The sequence below is a fragment of the Macaca mulatta genome, chromosome 19 (assembly GCF_049350105.2).
Source record: "Macaca mulatta isolate MMU2019108-1 chromosome 19, T2T-MMU8v2.0, whole genome shotgun sequence".
Lineage (NCBI taxonomy): Eukaryota > Metazoa > Chordata > Mammalia > Primates > Cercopithecidae > Macaca > Macaca mulatta.
Window position 1 is genome coordinate 18,712,096 of NC_133424.1, and position 18,537 is coordinate 18,730,632.

An 18,537-nucleotide genomic window follows, 5' to 3' on the forward strand; every position below is an offset into this window, starting at 1 on the left:
CAGGCTGGAGTGCAGTGGCACAATCTCGGCTCACTGCAACCTCCGCCTCCTGGGTTCACGCCATTCTCCTGCCTCAGCCTCTTGAGTAGCTGGGACCACAGGTGTCTGCCACCACGCCCGGTTAATTTTTTTTTTTTTTTTTTTGGTATTTTCAGTAGAGACAGAGTTTCACCGTATTAGCCAGGATGGTCTAGATCTCCTGACCTTGTGATCCACCCGCCTCAGCCTCCCAAAGTGCTGGGATTATAGGCGTGAGCCACAGCGCCCGGCCAAACCCCAGAAAATTCCTAAACAGTTCTCGAGTCCCTATGTTCCACTGGCTCCCACCCTGTGGAGTGTACTTTCGTTTTCAATAAATCTCTGCTTTTGTTAAGCTTCATTCTTTCCTTGCTTTGTTTGTGCACTTTGTTCAATTCTTTGTTCAAGATGCCAAGAACCTGGACACCTTCAACAGGTAACAACCCACAGGCAGTAGTTTGCTACTCTAGTAGAGAATGCATAGGGGTTTCCATTGAAAATCATTTTTCAAGCCACTTGCGGTGGCTCATGCCTGTCATCCCAGCACTTTGGGAGGCTAAGGCGGGTGGATCACTTGAGGTCAGGAGTTCGAGACCAGCCTGGCTAACATGGTAAAACCGCTGTCTAGACCAAAAATACAAAATTAGCTGGTCGTGGTGGCCCGTGCCTGTTGTCAGGCCTCTGAGCCCAAGCCAAGCCATTGCATCCCCTGTGTCTTGCACGTCTACACCCAGATGGCCTGAAGTAACTGAAGATCACAAAAGAAGTGCAAATGCCCTGCCTCAACTTAACTGATGACATTCCACCACAAAAGAAGTGAAAATGGCCGGTCCTTGCCTTAAGCAATGATATTATCTTATGAAATTCCTTTTCCTGGCTCATCCTGGTTCAAAAAGCTCCCCCACTGAGCACCTTGTGACCCCCACTCCTGCCCACCAGAGAACAAACCCCCTTTGACTGTAATTTTCCTTTACCTACCCAAATCCTATAAAACAGCCCCACCCTTATCTCCCTTCACTGACTCTCTTTTCGGACTCAGCCTGCCTGCACCCAGGTGAAATAAACAGGCAGGTTGCTCACACAAAGCCTGTTTGGTGGTCTCTTCACACGGACACGCACGACACCTGTAATCTCAGCTGCTTGGGAGGCTGAGACACGAGAATCGCTTGAACCCGGGAGGCGGAGGTTGCAGTGAGCGGAGATCGTGCCACTACACTCCAGCCTGGGTGACAGAGCAAGACTCCATTTCAAAAAAAGAAGAAAAGAAAAAAATGGGCCAGGCGCAGTGGCTCAAGCCTGTAATCCCAGCACTTTGGGAGGCCGAGACGGGCGAATCACGAGGTCAGGAGATCGAGACCATCCTGGCTAACATGGTGAAACCCCGTCTCTACTAAAAAATACAAAAACTAGCCAGGCGAGGTGGCGGGCGCCTGTAGTCCCAGCTACTCAGGAGGCTGAGGCAGGAGAATGGCGTAAACCCGGGAGGCGGAGCTTGCAGTGAGCTGAGATCTGGCCACTGACTGCACTCCAGCCTGGACGACAGAGCCAGACTCCGTCTCAAAAAAAGAAAAGAAAAGAAAAAAAAAAAATCATTTTTCCCTACGGAACGGTATAATTAGGATACAATTGTTTCTGCAAGAGCACAAATTCGCTTGGAAGGAGTCAACGTGAATCGTATGCCCAGAACAGTGACTAACACTTCAATTACTATCATTATTCGGAACCTGAGATAAGAGAACCAGTCAAGGTCAGGCCCAAGGTCATTTTCTGGACCAGGCTCCAACTGGGCTGAGCCGCAGCAGAACTGTACCCCACCCCAAGTTCCATGAATGTGTTTTACAGGATTGGAGTCCACCTCGGTAGCTGTCCTGGTGACAGATCACATCCCTTTTGGTTAAGTCCAGGAGAATCCGGAAATACGGAAGGCAACCAGGCCAGAAGGCGTTGTAACTTCCTAAGATTGTCCAACCTCAAAGCGGGAGGCGGGACGACGGTCACTGATTTGCCCGCGTGACACCGGTCTACGATTGGCCAGGGCCATACTGGGCTGTTCGGTAGCTGCGACGGTTTCCCATAGGCTGGCACAGAAAGGGGCGGGGCAACAGGAGTGCAGCGTTACCAATCGGCATGCGGGAAGTAACGCAATTCTTTTTTCCGATTGGTCCGTGAACCTCGGGCGGTCACTGGGAGATCGACCTTGGGATAGAACGTCTGCCTTTTATTGGTCAATACGCTTCGGGGCGGGCAATGTGGCGCTCCGAGGCTGCCTGCGATTGGTGGACGCGGCGCGGCTCAGGGCGGACCTGCGGACTGAAGATCCCTATGCATTGGTCGGGATGCCGGAGGGGCGGGCAATTTGGGATCGACTGTGACTCGCGACTGGTCGGCGCGGCGAGAGCAGAGCGGCGCGCGGATTCCTTGGCTCCCGAGGGCTATGGCGCGGGGTGGCTGGCGCCGTCTGCGCCGCCTGTTATCCGCGGGGCAGCTTCTATTCCAGGGCCGCGCGCTGCTCGTCACCAACACGCTGGGCTGCGGCGCGCTCATGGCGGCCGGTGATGGCCTGCGCCAGTCATGGGAGATCCGTGCCCGGCCCGGCCAGGTTTTCGACCCGCGGCGCTCCGGTGAGGACGCCACGCTACTTAGCCCTTCACCCCGGGCGACCTTTGATCCCGATACCCGACTGCTGGCCGTGACCCCTGACCCGTGGCCTCAGTCCCCCGCAGGACCCTTGCCCTGACCGCGCCTCTTCCGGGTGTCTGTCTCCCGCAGCCCTGGGTCTTCATCACCTCCCAACCCCCGGGGGTCTCTACCCACTACCTAGGAGCCTCTGGAGCCACGCCTGCTGGTGGGGCTTGTAGTGGAAGAATGCACGGGTGGGCTCTTCCGGTTTTCTCGGTGAGGCTGAGGCTCTGGGATGGCATTGGGCTTACCCAGGCCTTAGGCAGGGAGGGAGGGAGTGGACTGGAGAATTTGCCGGCCTAACCCAGCCCCCTGACTTACACTCTTATAGCGAGCATGTTTGCGGTGGGCTGCAGCATGGGTCCCTTCCTGCACTACTGGTACTTGTCGCTGGACCGTCTATTCCCTGCGTCTGGCCTCCGAGGCTTCCCAAATGTCCTCAAGAAGGTCCTCGTGGATCAGCTGGTAGCCTCTCCCTTGCTGGGCGTCTGGTACTTCTTGGGTAAGGAGCCTCCTAAGCCTAGGCTTTGCCTCTCATAGGTGGCGAGGGGTGGAGCCAGCTTTGTGTTAAGAAGGATGCAGAGGTGCATTTCCAATGTGCCCCCTGTTTGGGTGGCCCCGAACTAGGAGCCAGGTCACAGCGGGGACGGGACAGATTCGGCCGATGTGAACACTGGCGAGTGTAAGAGGGACCTCGTCCCTCCTACAGTATCTGCTGGGGCCGTCCTGGGCGGGAGGTTGAGAGCATTTCCCAAAGAAGGGGACGACAAAAAGAAACAAAAAACAAAAACAACAACAACAAAAAAAAAGAAAGGCCGGGCGCGGTGGCTCACGCCTGTAATCCCAGCTCTCAGGGAGGCAGAGGCGGGAGGATAGCTTGAGCCCAGGAGTTCGAGACCTGCCTGGGTAATATAGCGAGACCCTGTTCTCCACAAAAAAAGGAAAAAAAAAAAAAAAAAAAGACAAAAAAAAAAGAAGGGGGGCCGGGCGCGGTGGCTCAAGCCTGTAATCCCAGCACTTTGGGAGGCCGAGACGGGCGGATCACGAGGTCGGGAGATCGAGACCATCCTGGCTAACACGGTGAAACCCCATCTCTACTAAAAAAATACAAAAAACTAGCCGGGCGAGGTGGCGGGCGCCTGTAGTCCCAGCTACTCAGGAGGCTGAGGCAGGAGAATGGCGGGAACCCGGGAGGCGGAGCTTGCAGTGAGCTGAGATCCGGCCACTGTACTCCAGCCTGGGAGACAGAGCGAGACTCCGTCTCAAAAAAAAAAAAAAAAAAAAAAAAAAGAAGGGGACGACACTCAGTCGAGACGTGAAAAGGGAACCAGCGGGCAGAGGGAACAGCTAATGCAAAGGCTCCGAGACCTGAACGAAGAGAAATTGAGGCTGGACTTCATGAGGTGCAACGGTGCCAGCCCTAGGCTCGGTAAAGACAGCAGTATTAATAAAGGAGTCTCTCATTCTCCACCTCCCAGGCCGGCTTCCTGGTCTGTGATGGAAAAGTAATACAACTGACTCAACTACAGGGTGTGTCTCCTTTGGGGCACGTGTTTATATGTTTATGACTTCTGTCTCTCACTGGGACTGACTTGCTCTGTTTTGTCCCTACACCAGCTACCCTAATTCTCTGTCCTTCCCATCTGAAAGTCCCTGTCCCTCTGCCCGGGGTGGGGGGCGCGGGCTCTCAGGGGCCCAACCCCGCGCTCTCCATCGTCAGCCCATCTTGTCATCTCAACAGTACTTCCTGGCCTCTAACACTCTGATTTCTTGGTTTCCTTCCCAGGCCTTGGCTGCATGGAGGGTCAGACAGTGGGTGAGAGCTGCCAGGAGCTGCGGGAGAAGTTCTGGGAATTCTACAAGGTGGGAGCACCCGCCCCTTGCCCCTGTCCGGCCTCGCCCCCTCATGGACGCTCCGCCCCCACCCAGCTCCGGCCCCGCCCCTCATTCCCCGCCTTTCCCCGCAGGCAGACTGGTGCGTGTGGCCTGCTGCACAGTTCGTGAACTTCCTCTTCGTGCCCCCCCAATTTCGAGTCACCTACATCAACGGCCTGACGCTGGGCTGGGACACGTACCTGTCGTACTTGAAGTACCGGGTGAGTGTGGAGGGCATACCAGGCACCCAGGGGACTCCCCAGGGGGCTACACGTGTGAGCTACAAGTGGCAGTGTAGCCAGCCACCCTGGAGAGTGGGAGTCCCCTGTGCTCCAGGCAACCTTTACCCAACAGTGGGCTGGTGGAGAGCTCCTCACTAGCCGTTAAGACCCAGCCCCGGCTGGGCGCCATGGCTCATGCCTATAATCCCAGCACTTTGGGAGGCCCAAGCGGGTGGATTGCCTGAGATTGGGAGTTCGAGAGCAGCCTGGGCAATCTGGTGAAACCCCTTCTCTACTAAAAATACAAAAAATTAGTGGTACCCACCTGTAATCCCAGTTACTTGAGAGGCTGAGGCAGGAGAATCGCTTGAACCCAGGAGGCAGAGGCTGCAGTGAGCCGAGATCATGCCACTGCACTCCAGCCTAGGTGACAGAGCGAGACTCCGTTTCAAAAAAAAAAAAAAAAACCCAGCCCTTCTGTGCTGTCTGATGCGACCTCAGCCAGGTCCCTGCCATGTCTGTTGAGCAGGGCTGACGTCTGGCCCGAGGGCAGGTAGGATAGGGCTCAGTTAGGAGGGACCAGGAGGGATGAGCCAGGCTTCTGACCAGATGCCTTGTCTTGTGTGGACAGAGCCCAGTTCCTCTGACATCCCCAGGCTGTGTGGCCCTGGACACCCGAGCAGACTGAACTGTCCACCTCCGGGACTAGATGCAAGACTGACTCCTGGCAGACCATCCCCTCTACCAGAAGGGGAATGGGCCCCTGCAGCGAGCTCGGGTCCTGGGCCACGTCCCAGCGCCACTCCAGCTCCCGGGCATTGGGCTGAGCCGTCCTTCCCAAGCGCACTTCTGGGACTCAGTTTCCCCAACTGGAACACACCCGTGAAGATGGATGATCATCCCCTAGCCCTTCTCAGCAGGAACCTCATACGACCTGTGACCAAGATGTCCCACTTGGGACTCAGCACGGGGCTCACCCTGCCAACCAGTCCCAAGCCCCAACCCCTCAACACTGCCGTCCACCTGGCTCTGGGCCAAGCCACCGATCCAGAGCTCCCTCAGGTCCTGGGACTAAGGCGGGGATGTGGCCGATCCCCTCAGAGCAGGCTCAGGCCTGGAGTCGGCCCCCAAAAGTTTCAGGCAGGGCCGGGCAGCCTCTGTGTTTCCTTCCCTGGTCGTGAACTATGGAAATGCCATTAAATTATCTCTGTAATGTAACTGAAACTGCTGGCTGGGCGCAGTGGCTCACACCTGTAATCTCAGCCCTTCGAGAGGCTGAGGTGGAAGGATTGCTTGAGGCCAGGTGTTCGAGGCCAGCCTGGGCAACATAGCAAGACCCTGTCTCTATTTATATTGAAAAATAAAAATAACAAAAGAAAATGCTGTGGATGGTCAAAACCAGGGTGGGCAGGGCCCGGTGCTCACAGGAACACACGTGGTCCATTCGCTTTATTGGGTGTGTGTAGTGTTGTCTTGACATCTCCTAAGGAACTGGGGGGCACGTTTGACACTCATGAGGTCAGAACAGGTCTGGTGGGTAGGGGGAGGGGTCCCAGGGTGGTGAATACCCACAGCACAGCCCCCCACCAAAAGAGAAAACTGGGGGAGAGGAGCCCGGCAGGCCAGCCTCTGACCCCCATGGTCCGCACAGGGAAACCCCCAACAGCGGCCTTGGCCCACCGCGGCAGAGCCGAGGGACTGGCAGGCCTGGCCACCTCCCATTGCCTGATCAGCCTGCTCTAGGGTGTCATCTGGCCCCCTCTTCACAACTGACAACTGTGGTTGGGGGTGAATTTAAAAAAAAGGCGAGGGGGTTCAGGAGGGTGAGTGGTGAGTTCACAGGGCCACGAGACACCACGGCTGAGTGGGGAAAGGGCTATATGTACAGGATGGGCAGGGCTTGGGGTGGGCAGGGGAGCCCGGGCCCCTGGGGGACATCTTCGATAAATAAATAAATAGCTACAATAATAAATAAGGGTGATGGGCTAAGTCAGGAGTAGGGGTCTTGTGCCCATGGCTGGTAGGGGCCAGGTCAGGCCCAGGTAGTTGGGGGAAGGTGGGGAAGACGGGAAAGAGGGGAAAGGGGTTGGGGTGGCTCTCAGCAGGCGCAGTCCTGGTGAGGTGGCACCTGCTGGTCACTGAGCTGTGGGCCCTGCTTGGCGCCTGTGACCGCAGGGTCTGCCGTGTCCAATGACTCGGACATCTTCTCGCAGATGACGTCCACCAGGCGCTCAAAGGTCTGCTTGACGTTGATGTTGTCCTTGGCGCTGGCCTCAAAGAACTCGAACCCTGTGGTCAGGGAAGGCAGAGATGAGGACCCTGGCCACGCCCTATGCCAACTCCCAGAGATGCTTCTCTGAGGAAAGGAAACACTGGAGATTCCCAGTGCCAAGTAGGTTATTGAAGGTACTGACAAATCCCACAGAGAAGCAACGTTGAACTGGGTCAGCTCTGCATTTCCTGCTTTTTTTTTTTTTTTTTTTTTTTTTTTTTTGAGACAGGGCCTTGCTGTGTTGCCCAGGATGGAGTAGGGTGGCGTGATCATAGCTCACTGCAGTTTCGACCTCCTGGGCTCAAGTAATCCTCCACCTCCACCTCTCAAAGTGCTGGGATTATAGGCGTGAGCCAGTGCACCTGGCCTCCTGCCCTTCCTTCCGAAAACTGTGTCTCGTTGTCCTTAGGACCTGGCAAGACATGCCCTGCAGCATCCAGCCCAGCACCATAGACTGGCCCTGGAAGCCTCAGACACTCAAATCCAGCCGTGACCTCCCCCTGCTCACACACCCTCTGTGGCTCCCTATTGCCCTCCAAAGAGTCCCAGCCTCTCAGCATATGGTTGAGGCCCTCTCTGATCGGCTACATTTCCTCCAGCTGACCCTCATGTTTCAGTCTTGTGAAATTATCACCAAAACACACAGGATCTTTCTCACCACAAGCCTTTGCCCAAGCTACTTCCTCTGCCTGAAAGACCTTCTTCCAAGCTCTAGAGTCCACTGCCCACCACTCCAGGAAGCCTGGCTCCTCTCATGGGCTCCTCTCATCCAGGTCCCTCCCTCCACCTCAGGGGTCCCTTGAGGCCTCCCTAGATGCCTCTCGAGCCCAGCAACACCCAACAAAGCGTTGGACAATGAGTGTCAGAATCAATCCTTAAACTTTCTGCATGGTGAACTCCTACACATCCCTCAAGATCCGACACAAATGGCTCCTGGATGAAGGCTAGTTTGCAGAAAGTGTGAATTACCTGGCTTAGCTGTAAGACCTTGGGTGTGAGCCCTCCCCTTTCTTAGTGTCCTTTTTCTAGCCTTGTGGGTCTCTGGCCCAGCTGGGCACTCACCAAGGTGGTCAGCTAGCTGCCGGCCACGTTCTGATGACACCACCCGCTCATCCTCCATGTCACACTTGTTTCCTACCAGCAGCACCTGGGCATTGTCCCACGAGTAGGTCTTGATCTGGGTGGACCTATAGGATGCAGCCAGAGGGGGACAGGTTATTGCTTGGAGGATCCCAGCTCCACCCTGACGGGCTGGTGTGGAACCCGTGTCCTTGTCCGAGGGAGAAAGACCCTGAAGCTTGGCCCTCCATCCTCCCCACCATGCTTTTCCCCCATGTGCCCCTCGTTCACCCCACTCCAGCCCCCATTGACCCATTATTGCTTTTGTGTTTTGTGTTGTTTTTTTTTTAGATAGAGTCTGGCTCTGTTGCCCAGGCTGGAGTATCTGTCTGCCTTGACTTCTCAAAGTGTTGGAATTATAGGCATGAGCCACCCAGCCCAGAAATTTTCTTTTTTTGAGATAGAGTCTTGCTCTGTTGCCCAGGCTGGAGTGCAGTGGTACGATCTAGGCTCACTGCAACCTCTGCCTCCCAGGTTCAAGTGATTCTTCTGCCTCACCCTCCCAAATAGCTGGGACTACAGGCATGAGCCACCACGTTTGGGTAATTTTTTGTGCTTTTAGTAGAGACAGGGTTTCACTATGTTGGCCAGGATGGTCTAGAACTCCTGAGCTCAAGATCCACCCACCTCGGCCTCCCAAGGTGCTGGGATTACAGGTGTGAGCCACTGTGCCCAGCCTAGAAATTTTTTTTAAAGTTATTATTTCTAGAAAAAAAAACAAAACAGTTATTACTTCTGAGCAGAAAATTGAAATGTTTGCAACCTCTAACCTATGCCAACTCTCCTTTTTTTTTTTTTTTTTTGGAGACAGAGTTTTGCTCTTGTTGCCCAGGCTGGAGTGCAATGGCGCAATCTTGGCTCACTGCAACCTCTGCCTCCTGGGTTTGAGCGATTCTCCTGCCTCAGGCTCCCAAGTAGCTGGGATTACAGGCATGCACTACCCCGCTAATTTTTGCATTTTTAGTAGAGATGGGGTTTCTCCATTTTGGTCAGGCTGGTCTCGAACTCCTGACCTCAGGTGATCCACCTGCCTTAGTCTCCCAAAGTGCTGGGATTACAGGTGTGAGCCACCGCGCCCGGCCATGCCAACTCTCCTTATAGTCTCTATATTCTCCACCCTACGCTTGCAGATATTTTTTTCTACATGGTTATAGTTTTACTTTTCCATTTGAAATCCTTCCCAGACTCCTACCTTTTATTTGTTATTTTTGTTGTTATTGTTGTTGAGACGGAGTCTCACTCTGTCGCCCAGGCTGGAGTGCTGTGGCTGGATCTCAGCTCACTGCAAGCTCCGCCTCCTGGGTTTACGCCATTCTCCTGCCTCAGCCTCCCGAGTAGCTGGGACTACAGGCGCCCGCCACCTCGCCCGGCTAGTTTTTTTTTATTTTTTTTAGTAGAGACGGGGTTTCACTGTGTTCGCCAGGATGGTCTCAATCTCCTGACCTCGTGATCCGCCCGTCTTGGCCTCCCAAAGTGCTGGGATTACAGGCTTGAGCCACCGCGCCCGGCCTTATTTGTTATTTTTTGAAGAAAGTTTGGCTCAGAGACAATGGCCCCAGAATGAGTGTGCAAGGCCAGAAGCGATGGCTCATGCCCATCATCCCAGCACTTTGGGAGGCCAAGGTGGGCAGATCGCTTGAGCCAAGGAGTTCAAGACCAGCCTGGGCAACATGACGAAATCCCATCTCAATTAAAAATACAAAAAATGAGCCAGGTGTGGTGGTATGCACCTGTAGTCCCAGCTACTTGGGAGGCTGAGACAGGAGGATCACTTGAGCCCAGGAGGTCGAGGCTGCAATGAGCCCTGATAATGCCACTGCACTCCAGCCTGGGTGACAGAATAAAACCCTCTCTCAAAGAAAAGAAAAAAAAAAAAAAAAAAAAAAAGAGCAAGTGGGATGCACTCACCAGTCCTGCACTGCATTGAAGGACTCCTCATTGGTGATGTCATACATGAGAATGAAGCCCATAGCGCCCCGGTAGTAGGCGGTGGTGATGGTCCGGTACCGCTCTTGCCCTGCTGTGTCCTAGGGAGGAAGAGATGAAGGTCAGAGAAGACCCACACATAAGGCCCTGGGAGAGGAAATGAGCTCTGATATCATCCAGTTCAGCCCCCTGGGAGGAGTAGGAGCTTGCCCAGAGGCACAAAGTGTCAGGAAGAGCAGGTTAGGTCACCAGTGCTCGGAATATATGATTGCTCCATTATTCTACAGAGTCATTCAACAAACATTTACCGTGCCAGGTGCTGCGGCTCACACCTGTAATCCCAGCACTATGGGAGGCTGAGTTGGGCAGATGGTTTGAACCCAGGAGTTCCAGACCAGCCTGGGCAACATAGCGAGACCCCAACTCTACAAAAAATACAAAAATGAACAGGGTGTGGTGGCTCACACCTGTAGTCCCAACTACTCAGGAGACTCAGGTGAGAGGGTTACTTGAGCCCAGGAGGCAGAGGTTGTAGTAAGGTGAGATTGCACCACTGCAGTTCAGCCTAGTGACAGAGTGAAACCCTGTCTCAAAAAAACAAACAGGGGGCCAGGTGCAGCGGTGGCTCACACCTGTAATCCTAGCACTTTGGGAGGCCAAGGTGGGTGGATCACCTGAGGTCAGGGATTGAGACCAGCCTGGCCAACATGGTGAAACCCTGTCTCTACTGAAAAAAAAAAAAAAAAAATTGGCTGGGCGTGGTGGTGAGCCCCTGTAATCCCAGCTACTCAGGAGGCTGAGGCAGGAGAATCGCTTGAACCCGGGAGGCGGAGGTTTCAGTGAGCCAAGATTGCGCTACTGCACTCCAGCCTGGGTGACAGAGCAAAAACTCTGTCTCAAAAAACAAACAAACAAACAAACATGGACTGGGCACTGATCTTTGCCATACCCTGAAATGGACACTGGGGACACAGTTGTTAACAAGATGGGCAGAAATTCCTGCCCTTGCTAAGTGACACCCAGTGTGGGAAATAGAAAATAACAGTGTAAACTGGGCGCAGTGGCTCACACCTGTAATCCCAGCACTCTGGGAGTCCGAGGCAGGTGGATCACAAGGTCAGGGGTTCGAGACCAGCCTGACCAACATGGTGAAACCCCATCTCTACTAAAAAAACAAAAATTAGTTGGGTATGGTAGCAGGTGCCTGTAATCCCAGCTACTCAGGAGGCTGAGGCAGGAGAATTGCTTGAACCCAGGAGGCGGAGGTTGCAGTGAGCAGAGATCATGCCATTGCACTCCAGCCTGGGCGACAGAGCGAGACTCCGTTTAAAAAAAAAGAGAGAGGGCCAGGCGCGGTGGCTCAAGCCTGTAATCCCAGCACTTTGGGAGGCCGAGACGGGCGGATCACGAGGTCAGGAGATCGAGACCATCCTGGCTAACACGGTGAAACCCCGTCTCTACTAAAAAATACAAAAAACTAGCCGGGCGAAGTGGCGGGCGCCTGTAGTCCCAGCTACTTGGGAGGCTGAGGCAGGAGAATGGCGTGAACCCGGGAGGCGGAGCTTGCAGTGAGCTGAGATCCGGCCACTGCACTCCAGCCTGGGCGACAGAGCATGACTCCGTCTCAAAAAAAAAAAAAAAAAAAAAAAAAGAGAGAGAGAGAGAAAAGAATAGTGTAAATGTATCCTATATTGGAAAGTGACAGTGACAAGGACCAAGGAGAAAAATCAAGCCAAACGAAGATAGAGAGAATATAGCTGTAGGTTTAAAAACTAAAGGAAGCCAGACTCAGTGACACTTGCCTGTACTCCCAGCTACTAGGGAAGCTAAGGCAGGAGGATTGCTTGAGCCCAGGAGTTCAAATCCAGCCTGGGCAACAGAGTGAGGCTCTGTCTCTTAAAACTAACAAGGCCAGGTGGGGCGGCTCATGCCTGTAATCCTAGTACTTTGAGAGGCTGAGGTGGGAGGATCGCTTGAGCCTAGGAGTTCAAGACCAGCCTGGGCAGACATAGCCAAACCCTGCAAAAAAGAAAAAAATTAGCAGGCGTGGTGGTAGGTGCCTGTGGTCCTAGCTCCTCAAGAGGCTTAGGTGGAAGAATGGCTTGAGCCTGGAAAGTCGAGGCTGCAGAAAGCCGTAATCACGCAACTGCATTCCAGCTTAGATGACAGAGTAAGACCACCCTGTCTCAAAAAACAAACAAAAAAAGAGAATGGGGACCAAGATCCAGCTGAAACCTCATACATGGAAGAACTTGAAGATGGGGAAACTGAGGGACAAGGATTAGGCGCTTATGGGAGAACACAGTTGCTGTCTGTTTCTGCCCCTGGTATATAGTGGGCACCTGATAAATGCCCAGTGTGTAAGTGAATGACTCCAGTCAGCAAAGAGACAGACAAGGCTGGGGCTGCTTTTCCAAGGACAGGAATCAGACGGAGCCGGGCGGGAGCCCTCCAGCTGGGACCCACCCAGATCTGCAGCTTGATCCTCTTGTCGTTGCGATAGATGGTCTTGACCTTGAAGTCGATGCCCACGGTGCTGACGAAGGCAGGCGTGAACGAGTCGTCAGCATAGCGGAAGAGGAAGGACGTCTTGCCCACGCTGCTGTTGCCGATGATGAGAATCTTGAACATGTAGTCGAAGTTCTGATCCGAGGACTCCTTCTGCCCATAGCGTGAATCTGTGGCGGATGCCATCTGGGGATACCGGGTGTAGGAGAGCCGTGAGGGGGGCTCTCTCCATCCTCATGTGCTCAAGCCCAGGCAGAGGATGGTGAGGGCTCCAGAAAACGGCCAGTATATGGAGAACACCCTTATCCCATCAGGAACCCCAGTATTAATTGGTGGTGCCCCCAGCAGAGGGCAGCCTGTGACCTTGAAATCCTGGACGTTTCGGAGGAGGGGCTCAAAGAGTCGCCGATGGGGACACTCCAGCAGCCCCCTCCAAAAGGCCTGTGCCCCCGGTGGGGCTGTAACCCTAAACCCAGGGCTGAGTCCAGAGGGGATGACTGCAGCTGGCTCCGCCCCCCATCAATCTTTCATGGTCCTCAGAACCCGGCCGCAATGCCCCACGTGCACTGCGTGCATGGTCCCTCGAGGACGCGCATCTGCAGCCCCCGCTTCCCCCAAACCTCCAGGCCGGAGAGCTCCGGCCAAGGCCGCTGCATCACATGATACAGGCGGGGCAAGCACACGCTCACGTGCACACAGCCTCAAACACGCTCATCCGTACATACAGGAGTGTGTGAACGCACTGGAATGCACAGGACAAAGACATAGACACCTGTTTGCACACCGACTCGCCTATAGAAATGTGCAAACCACCCGTGAGCACAGGCCCCTCCACCCATGCAGGGTGTGCACATCACCCACACGGACACGGATCCCCGTGCTTGTATGCACGGGCCATGCATGCACAGGCGGTCCACACGTCTTTCTCCACGCGCATGCAACACGCACACACTTAGGCCCAGACCCCCACGGGGTCACACGAGCATATCCAGGTACACACGCAAGGGTACACACAGACCTGCTGACACAGGCAGGCGCGCACACGCGTGTGCACACCACGCGCACGCGCACGCAAAAACCTCCCGCGCGCACAGCTTCCCGCAAGGAGCTCGCCTCCCCTCCCCCTCCGCCGCAGAGCAGGGGGGTTGGGGGGGTTAGTGGTGAGGATCAGACAGGAGTGGGGCGCCCAGGCCCTACCCATTCCTAGCCTCGCGACCGCCGCATCCTTCCCCTCATTCAACCCTAGTCAACCCATCAGTCAAATGAAGGTTATGCAGGTGCTTGGAATCTGAGCACACCCGGCCGCGCAGGAGCTCACCTTGCCCTGAACCGATGCAACGGCGACCCTAGCGGCAGTGACTTTTTTGGCGGTGGCGGTGACAGGGCCCCCTGTGCGTTGATGTGGGGCTGGCTGTGCGGTGGCGGTGGCGGCGGCGGCAGCGGCTCAGGCCCCTGCAGTCCTCGGTGACGTCCTGCAAAGGGAGGGGCGGGGCCTCACATGTAGATAAGCCCGTGACGCCATCCGGAGGCGGAGCCACGCGTAGAGATGTGGCCCATTGACGCACGCGGAGCCAGATGGGGCGGGGCTCCTGCGCAGATTGACGCGCAAATGGGGCGGGGCCTAGAGTTTGCATCCAGTAGGGGCGGGAGCGGCGCGGCGGCCGACTCCGCCTCTCGTCCGCCTCGGGGAGGCGGGGCCCCTCAGCGTTCTCTCACTGGCTTAAGCCCTCGAGCGACGGGCGGAGTAGCCAATCAACGATTGTCTACTCCCTCCTCCTGTCCAATGGTGGCATCTGGGAGATTGAAGGGTCGAGAGGCTGAGGCCTTGGCTGAGCCCCGGTCTTCGAGGGGCGGTTCCCTTACCCGCCCGCGCCCACCCCAGGTAGGGACTCTTGAGGCCACCGTCTTGTCCAAGGTGCTGTGACACCTGGTAAATGCCCCTGACTCCCAATTGCAGAAAAGAAAAACCGAGGCCCAAGAGATGTTTTATGCCCTCACACAAATGGGGTTCAAAATAATACAAAAGAATAAACAGGGGTCAAGAAGGACCCCTGTCCCATTCCCGAGGCGTAAGACCCCCACTGAGGGAGGGGCTAGCAAAGACTCCACCCCTCCCCCGTTTCTGAGGTTTGAAAAGAAAGAAGTAGACGTCAAGAGAGCCACCTCTCCCCACCATTCCCAGAAAAGGAGGAAGGGGCTGACGGACTCTCTGGGAACCCCTCCCCTCCCTGCGCCCCGTCATCAAGAGGAAAATTCGAAGAAAAGGTTTAGCAGGGACAGAGAAGCGACCTGTCCTGGAAACCCCTTAAAGCCTGCGGTAAATGCCCCGGGAAACAGGGAGGGCACCAGCCGAAGCCTCCAGCCCTTCAATGCTTGGGTTCAAAGACCCGGGGGCTGGGAGACGCCCCTCCCTCCATCCTGGGAAAGCAAATGGAGCCTTTTGGGAGCTAAGATGGTCCATCGTTTATTCCTCCAAATCTTCAGGGAAAGAAGTCAGAATTTGGGGAGGGGGCAGGAGCCCGAAACCCCAGCCCCTACTTTGGGTCTCCTGCGCCCTCTACTCCAGCTTTCAAACCCTCCAGGGGTGTGTGGCCCCCTGGAGAGTCCTGATCCCCTAGATTCTCTCCCCACACCTCCCAGTAGGCGGGGCTGGAGTGTGTGTGTGTTGGGGGTGACTCGTCCTGTTTATAAAAAGCTCGCCAGCTGCGGAGGCGCGGAGAGACCAGAATAACTTAGCGCCTCGAGGCCCAGCCGCCGCCAACCCCGTCCCCAGCCCGCCCCCAACGCCCTGGAAGTACTGGGACGCCCAACCCCATGTCCCCGCACCGTTTGCATTTGGGAAATTTATTTTTTTTCTTTTTAGGGTAACAAGTTGGCTCCCTCCTCCCCCACTCGGACTATAAAAGTATCACGAATCCACTGCGGAGAGACTGGGAAAATTCAGAAAAACAAAAAAGAAAATAAAAAGAAATCCACCTCCCATTCTCCCCGCCCTCCGCGCCCACGCGGTAGTCCGTGCTCTGTGGGGGGTTCCAGGGCAGCTCCTCCAAGCCCTTGCCTGCGGCCTCGTTGGAGGGGAGGAGGTTTTAGGCTACTCAGCTCCCTGATCGCCCAAAGGCACGCTTCCTACATGGGTGGTTCTCTCGGAAATACCTCCTTCCTTTTTTTCCCCAGGAAGAGAAAAGTGAGCCACGAGAATGTGCAAAAGCTTCTGTCACTGACGTAGTATTTTAAAGTAAAAATAGCCGGGTGAGGCGGCTCACGCCTGTAATCCCACCACTTTGGGAGACCAAGGCGGGAGGATCGCTTGAGCCCAGGAATTGGAAACCAGCCTGGGTAACATAGGGAGGCCCCGTCTCTACAAAAAATTTAAAAATCAGCTGGGTGTGGTGTCGCGTGCTTGTGGTCCCAGCTACTCCCGAGGCTGAAGTAGGAGGATCACTTGAGCCCAGGAGGTCGAGGCTGTAGGAAACCGTATCGCGCCACTGCACTCCAGCCTGGACGACAGAGTGAGACCCTGTCTCAAAAAATTAATTACGGCCGGGCGCGGTGGCTCAAGCCTGTAATCCCAGCACTTTGGGAGGCCGAGACGGGCGGATCACGAGGTCAGGAGATCGAGACCATCCTGGCTGACACGGTGAAACCCCGTCTCTACTAAAAAATACAAAAAACTAGCCGGGCGAGGTGGCGGGCGTCTGTAGTCCCAGCTACTCGGGAGGCTGAGGCAGGAGAATGGCGTGAACCCGGGAGGCGGAGCTTGCAGTGAGCTGAGATCCGGCCACTGCACTCCAGCCTGGGCGACAGAGCGAGACTCTGTCTCAAAAAAAAAAAAAAAAAAGAAAAAAAATAATTACTTAATTTAAATTTAAAAAGAATGCAAGCCCTTGATTATCCAGAGCAGCACTGGGCTCTGGAATTAGAAATGGTTGAGCTGGAGGAGGGGCTGTGGGCTTGGGGCATTTTCTGTGTGGCAGGAGAGACACAGCTGGTGGGAGAAGGGGCTGGGCTTCCAGGCCGGCCCCACTCAGAGGAAAGTCCAGAGGCCTCCCCATGGCCCCACCCTATCGTCTACACTAGACAAATAAAAATAAAAATCTGGCCAGGCGCGGTGGCTTATACCTGTAATACCAGCACCTTGGGAGGCCGAGGCAGGAGGATCACTTCTTCACCTTGAGGTCAGGAGTTCGAGACCAGCCTGGCCAACATGGTGAAACCCCATCTCTGCTAAAAATACAAAAATTAGCCTGGTGTGCTGGTGCCTGTCCCAGGAGGCTGCTTGGGAGGCTCAGGCATGAGAATCGCATGAACCAGGGAGGCGGAGGTTGCAGTGAGCTGAGATCACACCACCACTGCACACCAGCCTGGGTGATAACAGGGAGACTCTGTCTCAAGAAAAAAAAAAAAAAAAAAAATTAAAAAAAAAAAAGTATCCCAGATACGGGTCCAGGGACGACTTCTTGGGGAAGAAGACACTAACTTAAAACCCAGTGGGGGGCCAGGCATGGTGGCTCACGCCTGTAATCCCAGCACTTCAGGAGGCCGAGCGGGTGGATCACCTGAGGTCAGAAGTTCAAGACCAGCCTGGTCAACATGCTAAAACCCCGTTTCTACTAAATATACTCCACCTAAAAAAATAAAAAAGAATGGCCGGGCGCGGTGGCTCAAGCCTGTAATCCCAGCACTTTGGGAGGCCGAGGCGGGCGGATCACGAGGTCAGGAGATCGAGACCATCCTGGCTGACACGGTGAAACCCCGTCTCTACTAAAAAATACAAAAAACTAGCCGGGCGAGGTGGCGGGCGCCTGTAGTCCCAGCTACTGGGGAGGCTGAGGCAGGAGAATTGCGTGAACCCGGGAGGCGGAGCCTGCAGTGAGCTGAGATCCGGCCACTGCACTCCAGCCTGGGCGGCAGAGCAAGACTCCGTCTCAAAAAAAAATAAATAAATAAAAATAAAAAAGAAAAAAAAAAGAGAGAGAAAGAAAGAAAAGAAAGAAAAGAAATATGAATATCTTATAACAGATGTAGAAAAAATGGAGGGAAATAAGGCAAAATACTGCAGATAATCTATGGGTGGAGATACAGCAGAATTTTATTTCCTTCTTTATACATTTCCATTATTCCCAAATTTTCTACAACGAATACGTATTACTTTGTAAGGGGACTGGGGGAAAAATCTTGGAAAAAAAAAATTCCCTAAATCTCTGCCTTTTAAAAGTCTGGAAGGAAATGCACCAAGTTCGTGAACCCGGATGACTTTTAGTTCTGGCACTGTGGAATTTTATCATTAACTGTGATGATGATGAATTCTGAGTGGTTATAATATTTACGAACGAAGCCAGCTGCTCTGGAAGCCGAGGGCGGCTGTGATGACGCCTGCATCTTGTATAAATATTCAGGCACGCGAAGAGGGAGGCAGAGGGTAGGGATGGATACTAAGGCTTCCGGAGGCGGGGATCGAACCCTAGGCTTGGGTATGGTGTTCCCAGTACGCTCGGAGTCCCGACCAGCAGGACGAGCTCTTCCCGGCGAGGTGCCCTAAGTGGGACCATCAGGGCGGGAGGATGCCACCCCTCCAACCCACCCGCCAACCGCGGAGAAGCGCGCCCCGCCGTGTCTCCCACGCGCGCCACCAGGGGGCGCCGCTGGCTAATATTGGGCGCCCAGATGCTTGACTTTGTGCTGGCAAGAGGACCGCTCTGTGCCTCAGTTTCCCCATCAGTGAAATGGCCAGGACGCTCAATTTGGTCAATCGAATGTCTTAAGATGTAAAGATTTTATTTAACCCCAGATAAATGCTCAGTACCCCAAATGTCTAGGATATTTCAGGTAGGTAACAGACAACAACTCCCCACCCCCAACCGGAGTTTATCCAAGTACTAGGATCAGGTTACAGAGGGGAAACGGAGGCCCAGAAGGGGC

At 54.6% G+C, this 18,537-nt stretch overlaps 2 protein-coding genes across 4 annotated transcripts; one reads left to right on the plus strand and one right to left on the minus strand.

The window, feature by feature from the left end:
- The first annotated feature begins 2,357 nt into the window (after positions 1-2,357).
- On the plus strand, positions 2,358-6,173 carry MPV17L2 (MPV17 mitochondrial inner membrane protein like 2). 2 transcript variants are annotated; one of them, XR_001441290.3, is made up of 6 exons: positions 2,389-2,639; positions 3,029-3,199; positions 4,484-4,560; positions 4,665-4,793; positions 5,425-5,855; positions 5,895-6,173. XR_001441290.3 is itself a non-coding variant. In NM_001194635.1 (5 exon segments), coding segments are annotated over 5 exon segments (621 nt in total). In that variant the 5' UTR covers positions 2,358-2,452; the 3' UTR covers positions 5,482-5,896.
- A 5-nt stretch (positions 6,174-6,178) lies between these two features.
- On the minus strand, positions 6,179-14,094 carry RAB3A (RAB3A, member RAS oncogene family). 2 transcript variants are annotated; one of them, XM_077976766.1, is made up of 5 exons: positions 13,917-14,094; positions 12,577-12,840; positions 10,093-10,211; positions 8,128-8,252; positions 6,179-7,082 (listed from the first exon to the last, which is right to left on the minus strand). In XM_077976766.1, the coding sequence occupies exons 2-5, from the start codon at positions 12,802-12,804 to the stop codon at positions 6,892-6,894; spliced, it is 663 nt and encodes a 220-aa protein (XP_077832892.1). In that variant the 5' UTR covers positions 12,805-12,840; positions 13,917-14,094; the 3' UTR covers positions 6,179-6,891.
- Between the last annotated feature and the right edge of the window lie 4,443 nt (positions 14,095-18,537).

What these genes read in the sequence shown, in the direction of transcription:
- RAB3A (XM_077976766.1), bottom strand. Translation starts at nt 12,804, where the DNA reads ATGGCATCCGCCACAGATTCACGCTATGGGCAGAAGGAGTCCTCGGAT. An exon ending in GGATCAAGCTGCAGATCTGG is followed by an intron (nt 10,212 to 12,576) that starts GTGGGTCCCAGC and finishes CTTCCTCCCTAG; the next exon opens with GACACAGCAGGGCAAGAGCG. An exon ending in TTCAATGCAGTGCAGGACTG is followed by an intron (nt 8,253 to 10,092) that starts GTGAGTGCATCC and finishes TGCATCCTATAG; the next exon opens with GTCCACCCAGATCAAGACCT.